General features: G+C 36.5%; 1 protein-coding gene across 1 annotated transcript in view; it reads right to left on the reverse strand.

Moving 5' to 3' along the window:
- Positions 1-1,795: 1,795 nt before the first annotated feature.
- TRPC5 (transient receptor potential cation channel subfamily C member 5) overlaps positions 1,796-16,230 on the reverse strand; it is a gene marked incomplete at both ends in the record, with an annotated part of 142,310 nt that continues 127,875 nt past the window's right edge. The window contains 4 exons of the mRNA XM_081277486.1: positions 1,796-2,488; positions 4,137-4,226; positions 5,985-6,026; positions 6,268-6,471. Coding sequence (XP_081133612.1) covers positions 1,796-2,488; positions 4,137-4,226; positions 5,985-6,026; positions 6,268-6,471 — 1,029 coding nt within the window. The remainder of the gene's footprint in view (positions 2,489-4,136; positions 4,227-5,984; positions 6,027-6,267; positions 6,472-16,230) is intronic.

Raw genomic sequence — 16,230 nt, forward strand, 5'->3', positions numbered from 1 at the left:
GTACCACTGTGCCTCACTAGGAAAGTTGAATCTTTAACTTTAGAAACCTTTCTTTTGGAAATTAACCTGTTTTGTTTTTTTCTTTTTGAAAGTAACCTGTTTTAAAACATGTCAGAGCCATTTATGATAATCCTACTTAGTGAAGCAGGGGAGAAGTTAGATTTGAATAAATGACTACTTCAGATATGATCAAGGAATTATTTTGAGACAACCCTTTGCCAAATGGGTCTTGACACAGCTTGATCTCATTTCCTTGGATCTGAGTTTTACTCTTCAACATCTCAGACTCTTGCTGCCCTAGCTCCCTAATTTAACTCTTTTCCATGTGAAACAGTTTAACCATCACTCCCAATGCTTGGGAAAGCAATGGAAATCAATTTGAACAACAGAAACGATACTGTTAAAAGCTAGTTTGGAGAAATATTTTCATTATTTGAAAATTCCTTATTTAATTACTTTAACCAGAAGTTACATACAGGAATTTAGATGGATTCCTGTTGGCATTGACATTTAAAAGCATAGGGTGACAACTAACCTGTCTTTTCTAGGCTATGCATTCTTAATTTAATCTCCAGGAGCACTTTTTTGAAGACAGTAGAATTTGGTTCATGTTCACAGGTCCATGGATTCTGCTAGGGTTGTTATGTTTTATATCTAACATAAGTTTACACATGCACTTCTGCTGCCCCCAATGAATATTAAAACTGCAACCTGAATTAGATTATCTAGATGTGAAATTGTTTTGTTGATTTTTTTCCCAGAAAGCAACTAATTAACATGAAGATGTTTTTTTTTGCAGATTTCAATACCTCAGCAAGATATCATTGCTCTGATAAAAAATATTTTAAATCCAGGCTTTTATCTTAGAAATTCCTTGATAGCAATGATAATTAAAACTATCAACAGTAGATAGGACCCTATAAATATACCAGCTAATTATTTTTTTCTTGCCAATGTATGAGATGTAATGATAATTGGTTAGAGTGCAGTAGAAGTTTTTAAAAAAACAGTATACATCCTAAATACTAATTTCAATACTATCAAATTTTAAAATGTAGTAAGTTAACTGAAATACACAAACACAGGAATTTGCCTAACTTATTAGATATGACATATACTATAGGGTAAATATCTCATTGGCACACATTAAGAAACTAACACATCTTTAAGAAACAAAAACTCAACAGCCCCCACAATTGAGAAGTTGTGTTTCAAAACAAAACAAAAAGGCCAGTTATACCTAGAAACCACAAGCTGACAATTCTTTGGAGTCTGTTCAGCCTCCCTTTGATGCTGTTCATTGAACCAGCATGGGCAGCGTGTAGCACTGAAGGGTAACAAAGATAGGCAGGTTGGTTTGCCTTATCTGATAGCTGGTGGGGACTGCTGACCACATCCCTCAGCCCTGTGGGGAGATGGCATGAGATCCTGAGGAAGGTCAGGAATCTGTGCGGCAGCAACAGTAGCAAAGTGGCACCTGTAGCTTCAAGGAAGCAAGGGTAAGAAAACGAAAGCAAAGCAAAAGGGTTAAGCACCCGACTGCACCTCTGCTGATTAGGGGCAACACCCCTTCAGTTGGTTGTGAGATGGACTTAGTGTTAATAGGTATAAAAAGGCAAATAATAGTAATAATAAAACAAGAACAAAAATGGGGAATGTGGCTATGAAAAGTGAGAATAATAGGAGTTTCACTCTCCTTTCTAGGGGGGCAGTGAGGGAGTCATATTCTATGTCACCTCTGAGAATAAGGAAATTACAAATTTTCGTTTTCAGTTCCAGAACAGGTGATAGGGACTTAGAGCCGAGTTGTAACTTGTTCTTCCTGTCCATCACCCCATTTGTGCATGAGCAAGTCACAGGCCTCTCCCCAAGTTTCAAATACATCCTCGGAGGAGTCTAAAAGTTTAGAATTTGAGGAGCAGATGCTGGATGCACAGTGAAGAGAGCTGGAACAGGCTAGAGGGCATTCACTGCTCTGAGCAGCACCCTGGACTTCACCTAATTCTACCTCACTGAGGTTAATTTCACTTTGAGAACAGGCTTCTGCTTTCCCTTTCTCCATCTGAGAATATCTGATGTCCTGCCACATATAATGCTGCTGGACGATTCCATCAGAAATTGTGTACATTGGCTCTGAACTGGGTTCAGACATATGACCATTAAACTTTGAGAAAAGAAGACCCAGTTTCTTGAGAGAAGGACCCATGAAGGAGCGTTTGCTTGATGACTCAGCTTTTGACTTCCCCTGGGAACCACTGGCTCTTGGCATCGTTCTGATGAGAGGTGGCCCATGGCAGGCCTTTTTCTTGCAGCCTAAATTGAATGAGACACTCTTGGATTTGGCCCGAGCCCCACCACAGCCATCATTGGTGTCATCCCTCTGAGAGAATTCAGTGCTGCTTGTGGAAAAGCTTCTCCTTGGGTGTTTTCTGTTTCCTAAGAGGTCAAGCACTTCATATCTGAAGCTGGAGATGTCCTGCTTTAATTCCTAGGGAAAGAGGGGAGACATGTATGTCAAAAAGCTTGAACTTTAGTTCAAAATGGGCACATTGAATACCCTTTGGAATGTTCTAGGTCTTGCCTAGTAGCAAACCACAAAGTACACATAATATCAGAAAAAAAAATTATATTATTCAAGCCCAAGAAAAACAAATTAGTTTGAAAGATTGTGTAGTGAAGTTGATTTCAGAACCTCCCCATCAGGTGCACATCAACAGACTAATAGTGTTAACTGACAAAGTATTAGATTAGGGCACTGGCTTTCAAGGTTATTGCATAGAAAAGGACCATTGGAGAAGAAAAGGCTATTATGATTCCAAGGAATGAAATCAGAGAAGTGAAATGTCAGGTGATTGGACTGCTGTTTTGAGATAGGGGTCCCTGTTCATTCAAGTCCTCTCCTTAACTGGCTGCTTAGATGTTAGGTTGTTTCTTTAAAAGCCATCTTTGAAAGCTTAAATCTGATCATGTTATCCTTTTGCTTAAAAAGTGTGAGTAACTTACCACTGACCTTAGGAAAAAGTAGAAATGCCATTTCGTGCCTACAGGATTTTTCAAGTCCTAGTACCTGTCAATCTTTGCAGTCTCATTTCTTCTTCCCCAAGCTTTCTACTGTTCACCCATATGAACATATTCTCTCCTGCCTCTGGGCCGTTATCTATGCCATTCTGTCTTGAACACTTTTCTCAGCTCCCCTTTATCTAGTTCCTCCTGCAACACTCAGCTTAAACATCATTTCCTCTGGAAAATCTCTCCTGACTCCCAAAGTCCAATTGAGTCTCCCTCCTCTCTGTTTCTACAGTGCCCTGTGTTTACCCTGTCAGAACCCTCAATCTTTTATCACTTTACATTATTATTGTTTGTCACTCCATGAAACTAGGTATGAGTTAGATCTTGCTCACCAGTGTACCCCAGCACTTAGTAGAGTGCTTGGCACATAGTGGGCCCTCAACAGATGACTTATGTCTATGGATTATGATAATAGCCTTTCTGTGTGACCTAGGAAAAATTATATAACATATATATGTGTATATAACGTATATGTGTTTTAGGATAGGGTTTCTCAACTTTGGCTCTATTGACATGTTGGGCAGGATAATTCTTTGTTGTGGCAGGCTATCTTGTTTATGGTAGGATGTTTAGTAGCAACCTTATCTCTATCCACTAGATGTCAGTATGACAACGAAAATTATCTACAGACTGCAACATGTGCCCTGGGGGACAAAAGAGGATCACTGTTTTAGGCTAGTTCTGATAGGAAAATTTTTGTGCTTAATGGTAGAATTTCTTAAGGCTTTAGATTTCATAATAGAGTTTTTGACCTTTATATGTATTTGGCAAAGAAGGCCTTTTAAGTCTCCTGGTATTTTGCCACATCATTTGAAGTAATGCAATTGCCACACCAAGAAACACCCAGATTATTAAAAGAATGCGTAGAACAGATTTCTTTTGTTCATAAAACTGACTGGTGTGAGAGGCATTGTTAAAATCTGTCAATACTTATTCTCTTAGAATAAGAACTGTAGCTGGTTTTGCTGTGTTGTAGGCAGGGGAAATTCCACCACCAGAATCTTAAAGACTGGAGATTAAATGATACTTAAGAAATGAGAAATTAAACCACTTCATGATTAGGTTACCTTAAAATTTTCTTCTGTTAGCCCCTCATTTGTTTTGGAATTTCTTATCATAGCAGCCACATATCTTTTGACTAAATTCCTGATAACTTCCTGGAATTAAAAAAAAAAAAATGAGGCATTCAGTTTCTTTCTCAGGCTCTCAGAAATAAAATAAGAAACCTACATAGAAAATAGAACATTCTTAGACCATCTTTACAAACAAAATCCTCACAGGACCCAGACATTTTCTGCAAGAAAAAAATGAATTAAGTCTATTGGCTAAATTAATTATTCAATATCTGAATTTGATAGCAGATTGTGCCAGTAAAGTCAAATTTACCTCAAAAGGAAGAATTTCTACTCAAGTGTTAGGTAAACATGTATTTATATTTATACAATAATGAGAGTAGAATAATTCTTGAGTGCTTACAGTAGGTATCTTTTCCCTTCAGGATGGATTAAACTTTAATACTCCTAGTAACGTACTTTTTTTTCCCCTCTCTCTCTATAAAGTTGAGAGTCACTAAGTCTGCTACACAGGCAACATATTTTTCTTAGAGCCAGCCAATTCTTCTTTACAGGGATGGCCTCTTTTTAGCCTCCAGGGGAATGGCACACACATAGTATGGCTTATATTAGTGATGGTGACAAGGATAGGCCACTTATTGCAATGTATCAGACACTATGCCAACCAACACCCCCCCCCATACACACCACTAAACATTCACAATACAATTTTTATAATTATTCCCATTTTACATGAGGAAACTGAGGCTCAGTGACATTAACTGATGCCTCCAAGAACACATGACTAGTGAATGTCAAAATAAGAATTCAATTCTACTTCAAGCTGATTTCAAGGCCTATAGTAATAAATAGCCGATGCTACACTTACTACTTCTGCTACTCTGAGAACTTAAATAACTCATTGAGAAGCCCAACAACTGATTCTTGTTTTGGTGAGGACTATGAAACATAAAATGAATGAATCTTGCCTAAGACTCATTATTGTGAAAATAATAAGGGCTGGAGGCAGGATTAGTGAGAGAAAGGTTACCTACCATATTCTGTATTTTCTATTTCTCTTAGTTTTGCTTAAAGGGAACAAAGTTAGGGAATTGACTTTCTAGAATAAGACTGAATTTGCTTTAAGCCTGGCAGAACATTTTTCTACTTGGGGTTTCTGTTAATTAGGAAGGCGAGAGAGGGTTCTCTTTCTTGTGATCGGCAATAACTACTCTCAAGGGATATCTCACATATCTGGATGCTGAGATAGAAGTGTTTATATGTTTCTTTCATTAAAATTGTATTGGAATTTAGAAAGACCTAAGTTTCTGACATGCATATAAGCTTTTACTTTATTGAGGTTAGTTTTGTCCTGTACTATCTTCCTTATTTATTATATATTCCCATTACTCTGTGCCTATTGTTCACATAATGATTTATTTAATGTATTTAATTCTGACTAGATAAGAGTAGAAAGCTTATGTCCACAGTGGTATCTCTAGTGTCTAGCCTAATGTCTGATGTATAGTAGGTCTCAGATGTTTGTTGACTGACTGAACAGCCACATATCCTATTTTACTTAATCTGAAGGATAGCTTTATTTTTAATTAATTAATTAATTAATATGTTTGCTCTAATTTGTTATACATGACAGCAGAATGCATTTTGATTAAGGATAGCTTTCTATACTATGACCTTGCTGATCCAGCTGTTAAAGGGCTTGGAATCCACTCTAAAGAGTGACTTCACCTTTTCCAAGCCTCCTACTCTCATCAAATCCAGTCATAGCCGGAGTGAAGTTTGCTTTTAGTCCACAGAACTGGCCAGGAACTATTGTGTTTAGTCCCCATGAAGAAGCATTACCTGATAGTGTTGATTTTGTATCAGGCTGTCAGCATGGCGTTCCTATAATTGAAAATGGACAGAGAAGTTACATCAACAGTCTCCCAGCACCTAATCCACCCGCCCATCTGAATATATTTCTATATATTAGAACTGGAGAATGACATGGCATAACTTGCCTGACAAATCTCCAAAAGATAAGTAAGTTGAAGTGATTTTATGATGTTTAAGATGTAGAGTATCACACAGGAGGAAAGGGAGAAAACAGTTTTGTTTAAAAAGAAATAGATTTTAAAAGTCTTACTGTGAAGCTTCTCAAGTTATGTCTTCTTCGTCTACCATCAGGGTCTCTTTTGGGGCAGAAGGTATTGTTGAACCAGTTACCAAGATAGAGAAATGATTTGGGGCTGGGGATGATGTTAAAAGGAGGTGGTAAGGTGCCACCTTCATCAAAGTAACTCATCCAGAGCTTTGTCCTTGCAAACTTCCACTCAATATCAGCATGATCCTATGAAAGACAGAAGGTCAAGGTTTTGAGATGGGAAACTGCAAAATGCGACCACGTCTTATCCTACACATTTTACTTGCTTCTATAAAGGGCAATCTGTCAGTAGCTATATAATTAAAATTGCATATACCTTGGAAATCCAAATTACAGATATTTAGTAATCTAACAATCAAAGATATATCTTACCACAAATGGGAGCAGTGGTGCACACCTACAATACCAGTGATTTAGGAGGCTGAGGCAGAAGTATCACAAGTTTGAGGTCAGCCTCAGCAACTTAGTGAGACCCTGTCTTAAAAAATGAAAAAGAACTGGGGGTATAGCTCAGTGGTAAAGCACCCCTGGCTTCAAAACCCAGCATTCTTCTACTACTACTACTACTACTAGAAAGACCTAAGTTTCTGACCTGCATATAAGTAGTAGTAGTAGTAGTAGTAGTAGTAGTAGTAGTAAAAATTAAGTCCTACATTATCTAGATTATCCTACATTACCTAGATGGGCCTAATATAATAACAGAAGTGAAAGAGGGAGACAAGAGAGTCAGTGTCCAGAGTAATACAATGTACGAAAGACATAGCCATTACTGGCTTTAAGATGAAAACGGACCATAGTCCAAGGAATGTAGGCAGCCTCTAGAGAGTGAAAAAGACATGAAAATGGATTCTCTGCTACAGCTTTTGGAAAGTTCAACCAATACTCTGATTTTAGTCCATTGAGACCCATTTCAGACATCTGACACCAAAAACTATGAAGTAATAAATTTGCATTGTTTCAAACCCACCACATTCATGGGAATTTGTTACAACACTAATAGGGAACTAATAGTTGTGTATAAAATAACAGAGATCATCTTTTTTTGTGGTGCTGGGGATTGAACCCAGGACCTTGTATATACGAGGCAAGCACTCTACCAGCTGAGCTATATCCCCAGCCCAGAAAGATCAGAGATCATCTTTTGAAGGCAGAGAGAATATACTTTATCAGATACTAAATTGGACCCACTGTTTCTTGTTAGTTAAATAAAGGAGGAAAGCAGCCTGAATTAGTTATCATATTTTGGTTGTTCTGACAAAAGAAATTAAATATATCTGCAGAGACAACCACCACCCCCCAACAATTGTTACAGATATTCTGGAGAGAAAGATGGGTTCTGGAATATGGAAACAATATCACCTTTTTAGTTAAAACCTTGCAGTATGAAGAAAAAGAAATTTCTTTACTAGCAAATGAGATCTTAAAAAAGGAAAGCAATGTAGCCCAGTGTTGACTTAGAGTGGTTTTTGAGTTAACATTCAGTCTGCCAGAGAGTCTTAGAATTTGCTCCTTGGACTTTTAGATCTTCCATAAAAGTTTTCATTTTGTTCTCCAAGGCAGCAGTGCTTAGCTGTCATATTAAAGAATTAGCTAGGCTGGGGTTGTGGCTCAGTGGTAGAGTGCTTGCGTAGCACGTGTAAGACACTGGGTTTGATTCTCAGCACTACATAAAAATAAATAAATTAAATAAAGGTATAAAAAAAAGAAAGAATTAGCAGACTGAGTTCAAGGGTGACATTCAGAAGAATAAGACTTTTTAAAACTGATTCCATGGATAAAGTTAATGAAATCAATGTATCTATTAAAATTGTATATAAAATATTGGGTGTTTTGCAATTTTTCTGGATTTTCATAATATTCTCAAATATTACTCATATAAATGGTTAAGAATCTAGGTTAATCCAACTGTTAATAGACAAATTGGAGATACTTCTTTTCTTTTTTTTAGGGCAGGTGAACCGGGGATTGAACTCAGGGGTACTTGACCACTGGCCACATCCCCAGCCCTATTTTGTATTATATTTAGAAACAGGGTCTCACTAAGTTGCTTAGTGCCCCACTTTTGCTGAGGCTGGCTTTGAACTCCTGATCTTCCTGCCTCAGCATCCTGAGCCACTGGGATTATTAAGAGGGACTAAATGGCTTTAGGTCAAATGAACAGTTAGCTTCAAAGTAAAAATAAGTCTTTTAGATTGAAATTAGGTATTTAGACCCACTGCTAGATTTTATCATCCAGTAAGGTAATAAAGAAGCACATATATTACCATATCATGAATTTGTATTTTAAAAATATTTTGGTAAATATTTTAGTAAAATTTTATAATTCTATATATTTTATTTTGATGTAGCTCTGTCATTTTATCTTTTGTCACTTGTGCTTTTGCTATCATGCTCTAAGAAACCATTGCCTAACAAAAGTCCATGAAGATTTACTCCTATATTTCTCCTCTTTAAATGTTTGATATGATATAATTTTATTAAAATAGTGCATATATGCAAACAGATACATATATACATATAGGAAGAAAACAGTAGGATATTAGGGGATGTTGTCTCTTGGTTGTGACTTGCAAATGACTGTTATTTTTTCTTTCATTCATTTCTACACTTTCCAAATTTGCCCAATAACATGTATTCATTTATTTGTATCAGTTTAAAATTATTTTAAAATATAAGTTCCCATTTTGAATTAATTGTTGAAGGATCCTAAATAGTTTCTTAAATTTGCCTGGAACTGATTTGTTTCTGAAACCAGAATTCGTCTTCAAAACAATCATTTCTAAATTCTTTGCTGCAGTTCTAGACCATTGATAGACTATCTTTTTGACTTATCCAAATTAAGTGTGAAGTCGTTACCAAGAAATCCTGTAATCCCAGCAACTCGGGAGGCTGAGGCAGGAGGATCTTGAGTTCAAAGTCAGTCTCAGCAATTTAGTAAGGCCCTAAGTAACTCATTGAGACCTTACATCTGAATAAAATATTAGAAGGGCTGGGGATGTGGCTAAGTGGTTAAGTGCCCTTGAGTTCAATTCCCAGTACCAAAAAAAAAAAAAAAAGGAGGGGGGATTTTAAGATGCTAATTTAAACACTTTGAAAATGCTGAATTGTAACTGATGAATTCCAAACAGGGAAAAATGGCACCAGTTGAGGCATGAATGTAGATCAAGGACAGCTGGCGCAGAGACACAATGCTCATCTAAATCCCTGTGCTCTTCTCAGGTGCTGGGTCAGAGTTCTGCTCCTCAAGTATTCCCTCCCTTTTTTCCATGTTTTTATTGGTACATTATAATTGTATATCATAGTGGGATTCATTGTTACATATTTGTACATGCACACAATATTTCTGAGTTTGGCTTATTTTGCTTAGCATAATAATCTCCAGTTCCTTCCATTTTCCTGCAAATAGCATAATTTCACTTTCTTTATGGCAGAATAGAAATCCATTATATATATAAATATACACACACACCACAATTTCTGTATCTATTCATCCATCAATGGACACTTCTGCTGGTTCTATAGCTTGGCTACTGCAAATTGTGCTGCTATTAGACATGGGTATGCATGTATTGCTATAGTATGCTGACTTTATTTCTTTTTGATAAATACTGAGAACTGATGTAGCTGGGTCATTTGGTAGTTCCATTCCTAGTCTTCGGGGGGTGGGTGCTGGGGATTGAACCCAGGGCCTTGTTCATGCAAGACGAGCATTCTACCAATGGAGCTATATCCCCAGGCCCCATTCCTAGTCTTTTTTAAAAAAAGTATTTATTTTTTAGTTGTAGTTGGACATAATACCTTTATTTTATTTACTTATTTCTATGTGGTGCTGAGGATCAAACCCAGGGCCTCACACGTGCTAGGCAAGTGCTCTACCACTGAGCCACAACCCCAGCCCTCATCATTTTTAGTCTTTTGAGGAACCTCCACAGTGACTTCTACAGTGATTGCACTAATTTACAATCCCACCATCAGTGTAAAAGTGTTCCTTTTTCTCCATATCCTTCCAGCATTTTTATTGTTTGCATTCTTGATGACTGCCATTCTGACTGGAGTGAGATGAAATCTCTGTGTAGTTTTGATTTTCATTTTTCTCATTGCTAAAGATGTTAAACATTTTTTCATATATTTGTTGCCCATTTCTATTTATTCTTTTGAGAAATGTCTGTTTTGTTAATTTGCCCATTTATTAATTGGGTTGTTGGTTTTTTGATGGTGAGTTTTATGAGTTCTTTATATATTCTGAATATGTGTGTGTATGTGTGTCTGTATTTAAATTTTTATTTATTTGTTTATTTTTTGTTACCAGGGATTGAACTCAGGGATACCTAAACACTGAGCCACATGCTCATCCCTTTTTATTTTTACTTTGAGACAGGGTCTTACTAAATTGCTTAGTGCTGTGCTAAGTTTGAGGTGGGCCTCAAACTTGCCATCCTTCTGCCTCAGCCTCCCAAGTTGCTGGGATTACAGGTGTGCACCACCTCACCCAGCTATATTCTGGATATTAATCTCTTTCGGAAAGGTAGCTAGTAAAGATTTTCCTCCATTCTTGTAGGTTCTCTCTTCACATTCCTAATGTTTTCCTTTGCAGTGCAGAAGCTTTTTAATTTGATGCCATTCCCCCCCCCCTTTTGGATTCTTGGCATTATTTCCTGAGCTTTAGGGGTCCTATTGAGAAATTCATTGTCTGTGCCTATATGTTGGAGTGTTGACCCTATGTTTTCTTCAATGACTTGCATAGTTTCTATTCTAATTCCCAGGTCTTTGATCTATTTCAAGCTGACTTTTGTTCAGGGTGAGAGATAAGAATCTAGTCTCATTCTTCTACATGTGGATAACCAGTTTTCCCAGCATCTCCTGTATTTTCTCCTAAGAGTTTAATTTTAGCAGTAGTTTTAGTTTTTACACATGAATATCAAATTGTCCCAGCACAATTTGCTGAAACAATGTATTTCTCATTTAATTCTCTTGGCACCATTGACCAAAAGTCAATCAACATAAAAAAAGAAATTTCCTTTCAACCTTTAGTTTTAATACATTGATTTGCATGTGTATCTTTATCCCAGTCCTGCATTGTTTTAATTATTATAGCTTTATATAAAGTTTTTAAATTGAGACATATAAGTTCCAAATTTGTTCATCTTCCTCAAAATTATTTTTTCCTATTCAGAGTTCCTTATATTTCCATATGAATTTTAGGATTGGCTTGTCAATTTCTGCAAAAGCAAATAATAGTTTTGATATATTTATTTTTTTTTAATTTTTTTTTAAAGAGAGAGTGAGAGAGGAGAGAGAGAGAGAGAGAGAGAGAGAGAGAGAATTTTTTTTAATATTTATTTTTTAGTTGTCGGCGGACACAACATCTTTGTTGGTATGTGGTGCTGAGGATCGAACCCGGGCCGCACGCATGCCAGGCGAGCGCGCTACCGCTTGAGCCACATCCCCAGCCCTTGATATATTTAAAAATATCTTTCTAAGTAAGAAATCCAAAGGCTATACAAGGCAGTCAGAAAGGTCCATACCACTAAGATATTAAGAAGACACTTTTAATTGACATATCACATATCCAAGGTAGGTTTCACTATTACTGTGCTTTACATGTGTTTCTATTAAGAGTGAAGCTTGGCATTAAAGACAGGATGGTTTGGCTGATATTGGATTATTGAAATAATTTATAGTGGGCTGGCAAGAATGGTAACAATTTTCTTTTAATGACCTCACTTCTCCATTTCCCAACATTCCTCCTGAGGGAGAATTAATTCTGTGAAAGAAAAGCAACGATAGCACTGCATTCTATTTTACCTTATTTCATTTTGGTGACAAACTTATAACAAGCCTGCATGCTCTTTCTACTTTTCTGTATGTCTATTAATCCTAGAGTTTGAATTTACAAGTGAGATGGTCATTATAGGGATAAGTATTGACACATTTAATGAGTTGAAAAATGAAGTCATCCTTTTGAGATAGAAAATAAATCTGATATAGTCATTTGGTTTCAAAATGATGATTAGTTTTACTAGTCAGGCTACATGACAGATATTTTCTATAAATTGCTAAATCTGCAGCTCTAAAGTTTTGGTAAAATTGTATTTAATGTAGATGATGAGAGCTGGGCCTGGTGGTGCACACCTATAATCTCAGCAGCTTGGGAAGCTGAGGCAGGAGGATAGCAAGTTCAAAACCAGCCTCAGCAAAAGCAAGGTGCTAAGCAACTCAGTGAGACCCTGTTTCTAAATAAAATACAAAATAGGGCTGCAGATGTGGCTCAGTGGTTGAGTGCCCCTGAGTTCAATCCCAGTACCATAAAAAAATTATTAAGATTTCTATTTGTCACCTATTTGTCACATCTCATCTTTTTTGTTGTTGTTATTCTCCTGCTGGCTATTGGCCACCAGGCTTCCTAAGTTTCTTGCCATGTGGGCTTCTACATAGAAAAGCTTATAACATGGTGGTGGTAGTAGTCTTCCCTCCAAGTGAGAGAGGGAGAGAAAAGCCAGTCTTTTTGCAACATAATCTGGGAAGACATCACTTTTGTTTCTCCCAGCTTTTTAAATGTATTATTGACAAAATTTCTATTTGTTTATGTACAATATGCTGTTTATATACATATATACAAGATATATATATATGCACATATATATATAATACAAGAAAATATATATAATAAGATATATATATATATATATACACACATATATATATATATTTAAATTAAGCTAACTGACATTCATTGTGTCACCTGCTTACATTTTTGTGATGAGAACATTTAAGATCTACTGTCTTAACAATTTCGAGTATACAGTACATTATTATTAATTGTAGTTACCATGCTGTACAATAAATACATCTCTATACTTTTGCTGTGGTCTCTTTGTTAGAAGTGAGTCCTTAGGTCTAATCCACACTCAAGGGGAAAGCACTGCATAAGGGCTCAAGTACCAGGAGGTGGATATCATGTGAGTCTATCTCAGAGGTCACCTACCTCAGAGTATTTCCTACAAATTGAGAAATTACATGACTCTAATCTTGGATAACAAATTCTTTACTAATTCAGGTGGTTTATAATTCTTTGCATTCAATAATATTTAAGGAGAACCTAATCAAGTTGGCAGATGATAGATTGTTAAAATATTATTTCATGAAAAACATCATATGACTATTTAACATGTAACTCTGGGTTCCAAAATTTGAATGGCATTGGCATTATAAAAGTCTATCCATTCACATATATTTATTGATATGAGAAATGTTTCTTAGCACTTAGTTTAAAAGAATACAAAGTAAGAATAAAATTGATGCTGAATCCTATTCCTGAATATTACTCCATATTCATCCATGAATACAACAACCAGTTGGGAGAAAAGCCCTATTTGCTTCTTTAAAAAATACATTTGAAATCAAAACATAATTTTTTTTTGAGAGAGAGAGAGAGAGAGAGAATTTTTTAATATTTATTTTTTAGTTTTCGGTAGACACAACATCTTTATTTTTATGTGGTGCTGAGGATCAAACCCAGCACCCCACGCATGCCAGGTGAGCGTGCTACCGCTTGAGCCACATCCCCAGCCCAAAACATAATTTTTAATCTAGTGATTATCAAGATTTATAAAGGAATTGTGTTCATTTGAGCAGCTTTGTACTACTAATAATTGGATGGTAACTAAATTCAGAAGAATGGTTTTAACATTTATAACCTCATGACTATAAGAGATAAAAATTAAATTTCAATTCATACTTTTATTATAAAGAAATATGAAAATGTAATAAAAAATAACAAAAAGACCTTAAATGTAAAAATTATATAACATTAGAATTAAAGCCCGTGGAATTAATTCTAGTGGAATTAACTCTAATGGAATTAATATATGATGGAAATAAGAATTTTAGAAGAAGATAGAATGATGGAAACTTTCTACTCTTAAGAAGAATTTAGCCTTTATTGTTTAAACATATGCTTGATTTTGAGGAACAAATTACTGTGGTATTCAGATTCTATTAGATACATTTGAATGAATAATTGGATAGTTCTATTTTAAATGTCAGTCTACCATATTCCAAAAATTACATCCTTTGCAACTGTTTAAACTTATGATGAAAAATGTAGCTGTTAACTCCCAAATATATAAGGAGATACATAGATTATGTTTTCCAAATTTATCAGAGAGTATGCCAGCAAACTGTTTGAATGCCCTTGAACTGAGATGGCTTCAATCTATAAATTACATATGTACACACATACACAATTATGTCTGAAATAACTATCACTGGCCTGAAATCCTGCTATGGGAAATTGGGTTGGTTTAGACAATTTAGAATGCAGAGGATAGGAGATAACAGCAGGATGAAACAGTGAGAGGCAGCATGCCATTGTGATCATTTTGGAATGAGCAAGGGTTTCTGGAATCTAATAAACCAGGTTTTGGAATACTGTCCTGCTACTTATTATCTGTGTGACCTCAGATCAATTATTAAAGTTTCTGAGTTATGGTTTTCTCAACTGTAAAAATGGTGGGAAATATCTACTAAGCAGAATTGTTGTAGAAGTCAATGTCAAATTCTTAAGGTCCTGCCTGGAATGTAGAAAGAGCTATATAATTATAGGTTCCTTCTCCTGTATGTCTGAGCCGATAGTACCAGGAACAAACCTTGAATTCTTGTTTTGACCTTTGATGCCCCATAATAGCCCATCTTCCATCCTTGGAAATACATTTATGTTTCTCCAGCACAGTTCTTGAAATGAAATAGGTATTCAATAAGCATTTCTTCAAATGAACTGAGGTACATTTTCAAACATGTAATTCTACCTCTAGACATGTTTGGAAAGGGAGACTGATGATAAGACTCCTGTGCATATTCAGCTATTTTCTAACATACATGGCTAGGCGTTCTGGCATCTGGAAATGATCCATTTGAAAAAATTCCTGTGTGAGTTTAGCTTCTTGTTCGTATGTGTTTTAAACAATAAGCAGGGCCAGGCATGGTGGTGCCCATCTGTCACCCCAGCAACTCAGGAGGCCAAGGTAGAGGAATTACAAGTTCAAGGCCAGCCTCAGCAGTTTAGTTACATCCCCTCTCCTTTTTTGCTGTCTCAAAATAAAAAAAATAAATAAATAAATAAAAGGAGAGGGGATATTGAAAGGGTAAAGTTTCTAAGCTGGAAACCTTGAATTGAAATGTAAAAGATTAGGTACTATTAAGTTCCTCTGTTACACCCAGATTCCTGAGATAGTTAAGACAACGCCCTACTGGCCATTCAGCCTAGGGCCCTGTGCAGTTCGTCACAGGGCCCGAACCAATCAGTTTGAATGTGTACCCAGTTTAGAAGTGACCAATCACCCCTGCCCAGCCTGTTCCCGCCAATGAATGGACTAATCATGTATCAGAGTTGTTGTTCAATTTTCCCGCGCCTCATGATGATTTGTTCTGATGTATGCAAAGCCCCCCACCCTCTCCAAAAAGTGTACTTAAGCTCTGCTTGACCTCTGCTCTGGGCTCTGGGCTGCTCTCCCTTCTTGAGTGAGCACGGAGTCCCAGCGAGCTGGAATGGATCCAATAAATCCCCCTTGCCATTGCATGAAGCTAGTCTCGTGGTCTCTTTCTCCGACGTTTCGCCTGACCCTTACATAACATTCCTGGGTTCAATCTCCACTACTGCAAATTAAAAAAAATAAGCAGCTCTCTCCTTTTAAAAATGATTTTCTAAATGTCTGTAGGAACATGGATTTAACTTTTTTTGTTTATTGAGTACCAGGAATTGAACTTAGGATCACTTGACTACTGAGCCACATCTCCAGCCCTCTTTTGTATTTTATTTGGAGACAGAGTCTCACTGAGTTGCTTAGTGCCTCGCTTTTGCTGAGGCTGGCTTTGAATTTGAGGTCCTCCTGCCTCAGCCTCCCAAGCCACTGGGATTACAGGCATGTACAACCATGCCTGGCTCCC

Source organism: Spermophilus citellus (assembly GCF_964194105.1).
Source record: "Spermophilus citellus genome assembly, chromosome: X".
Taxonomy (NCBI): domain Eukaryota; kingdom Metazoa; phylum Chordata; class Mammalia; order Rodentia; family Sciuridae; genus Spermophilus; species Spermophilus citellus.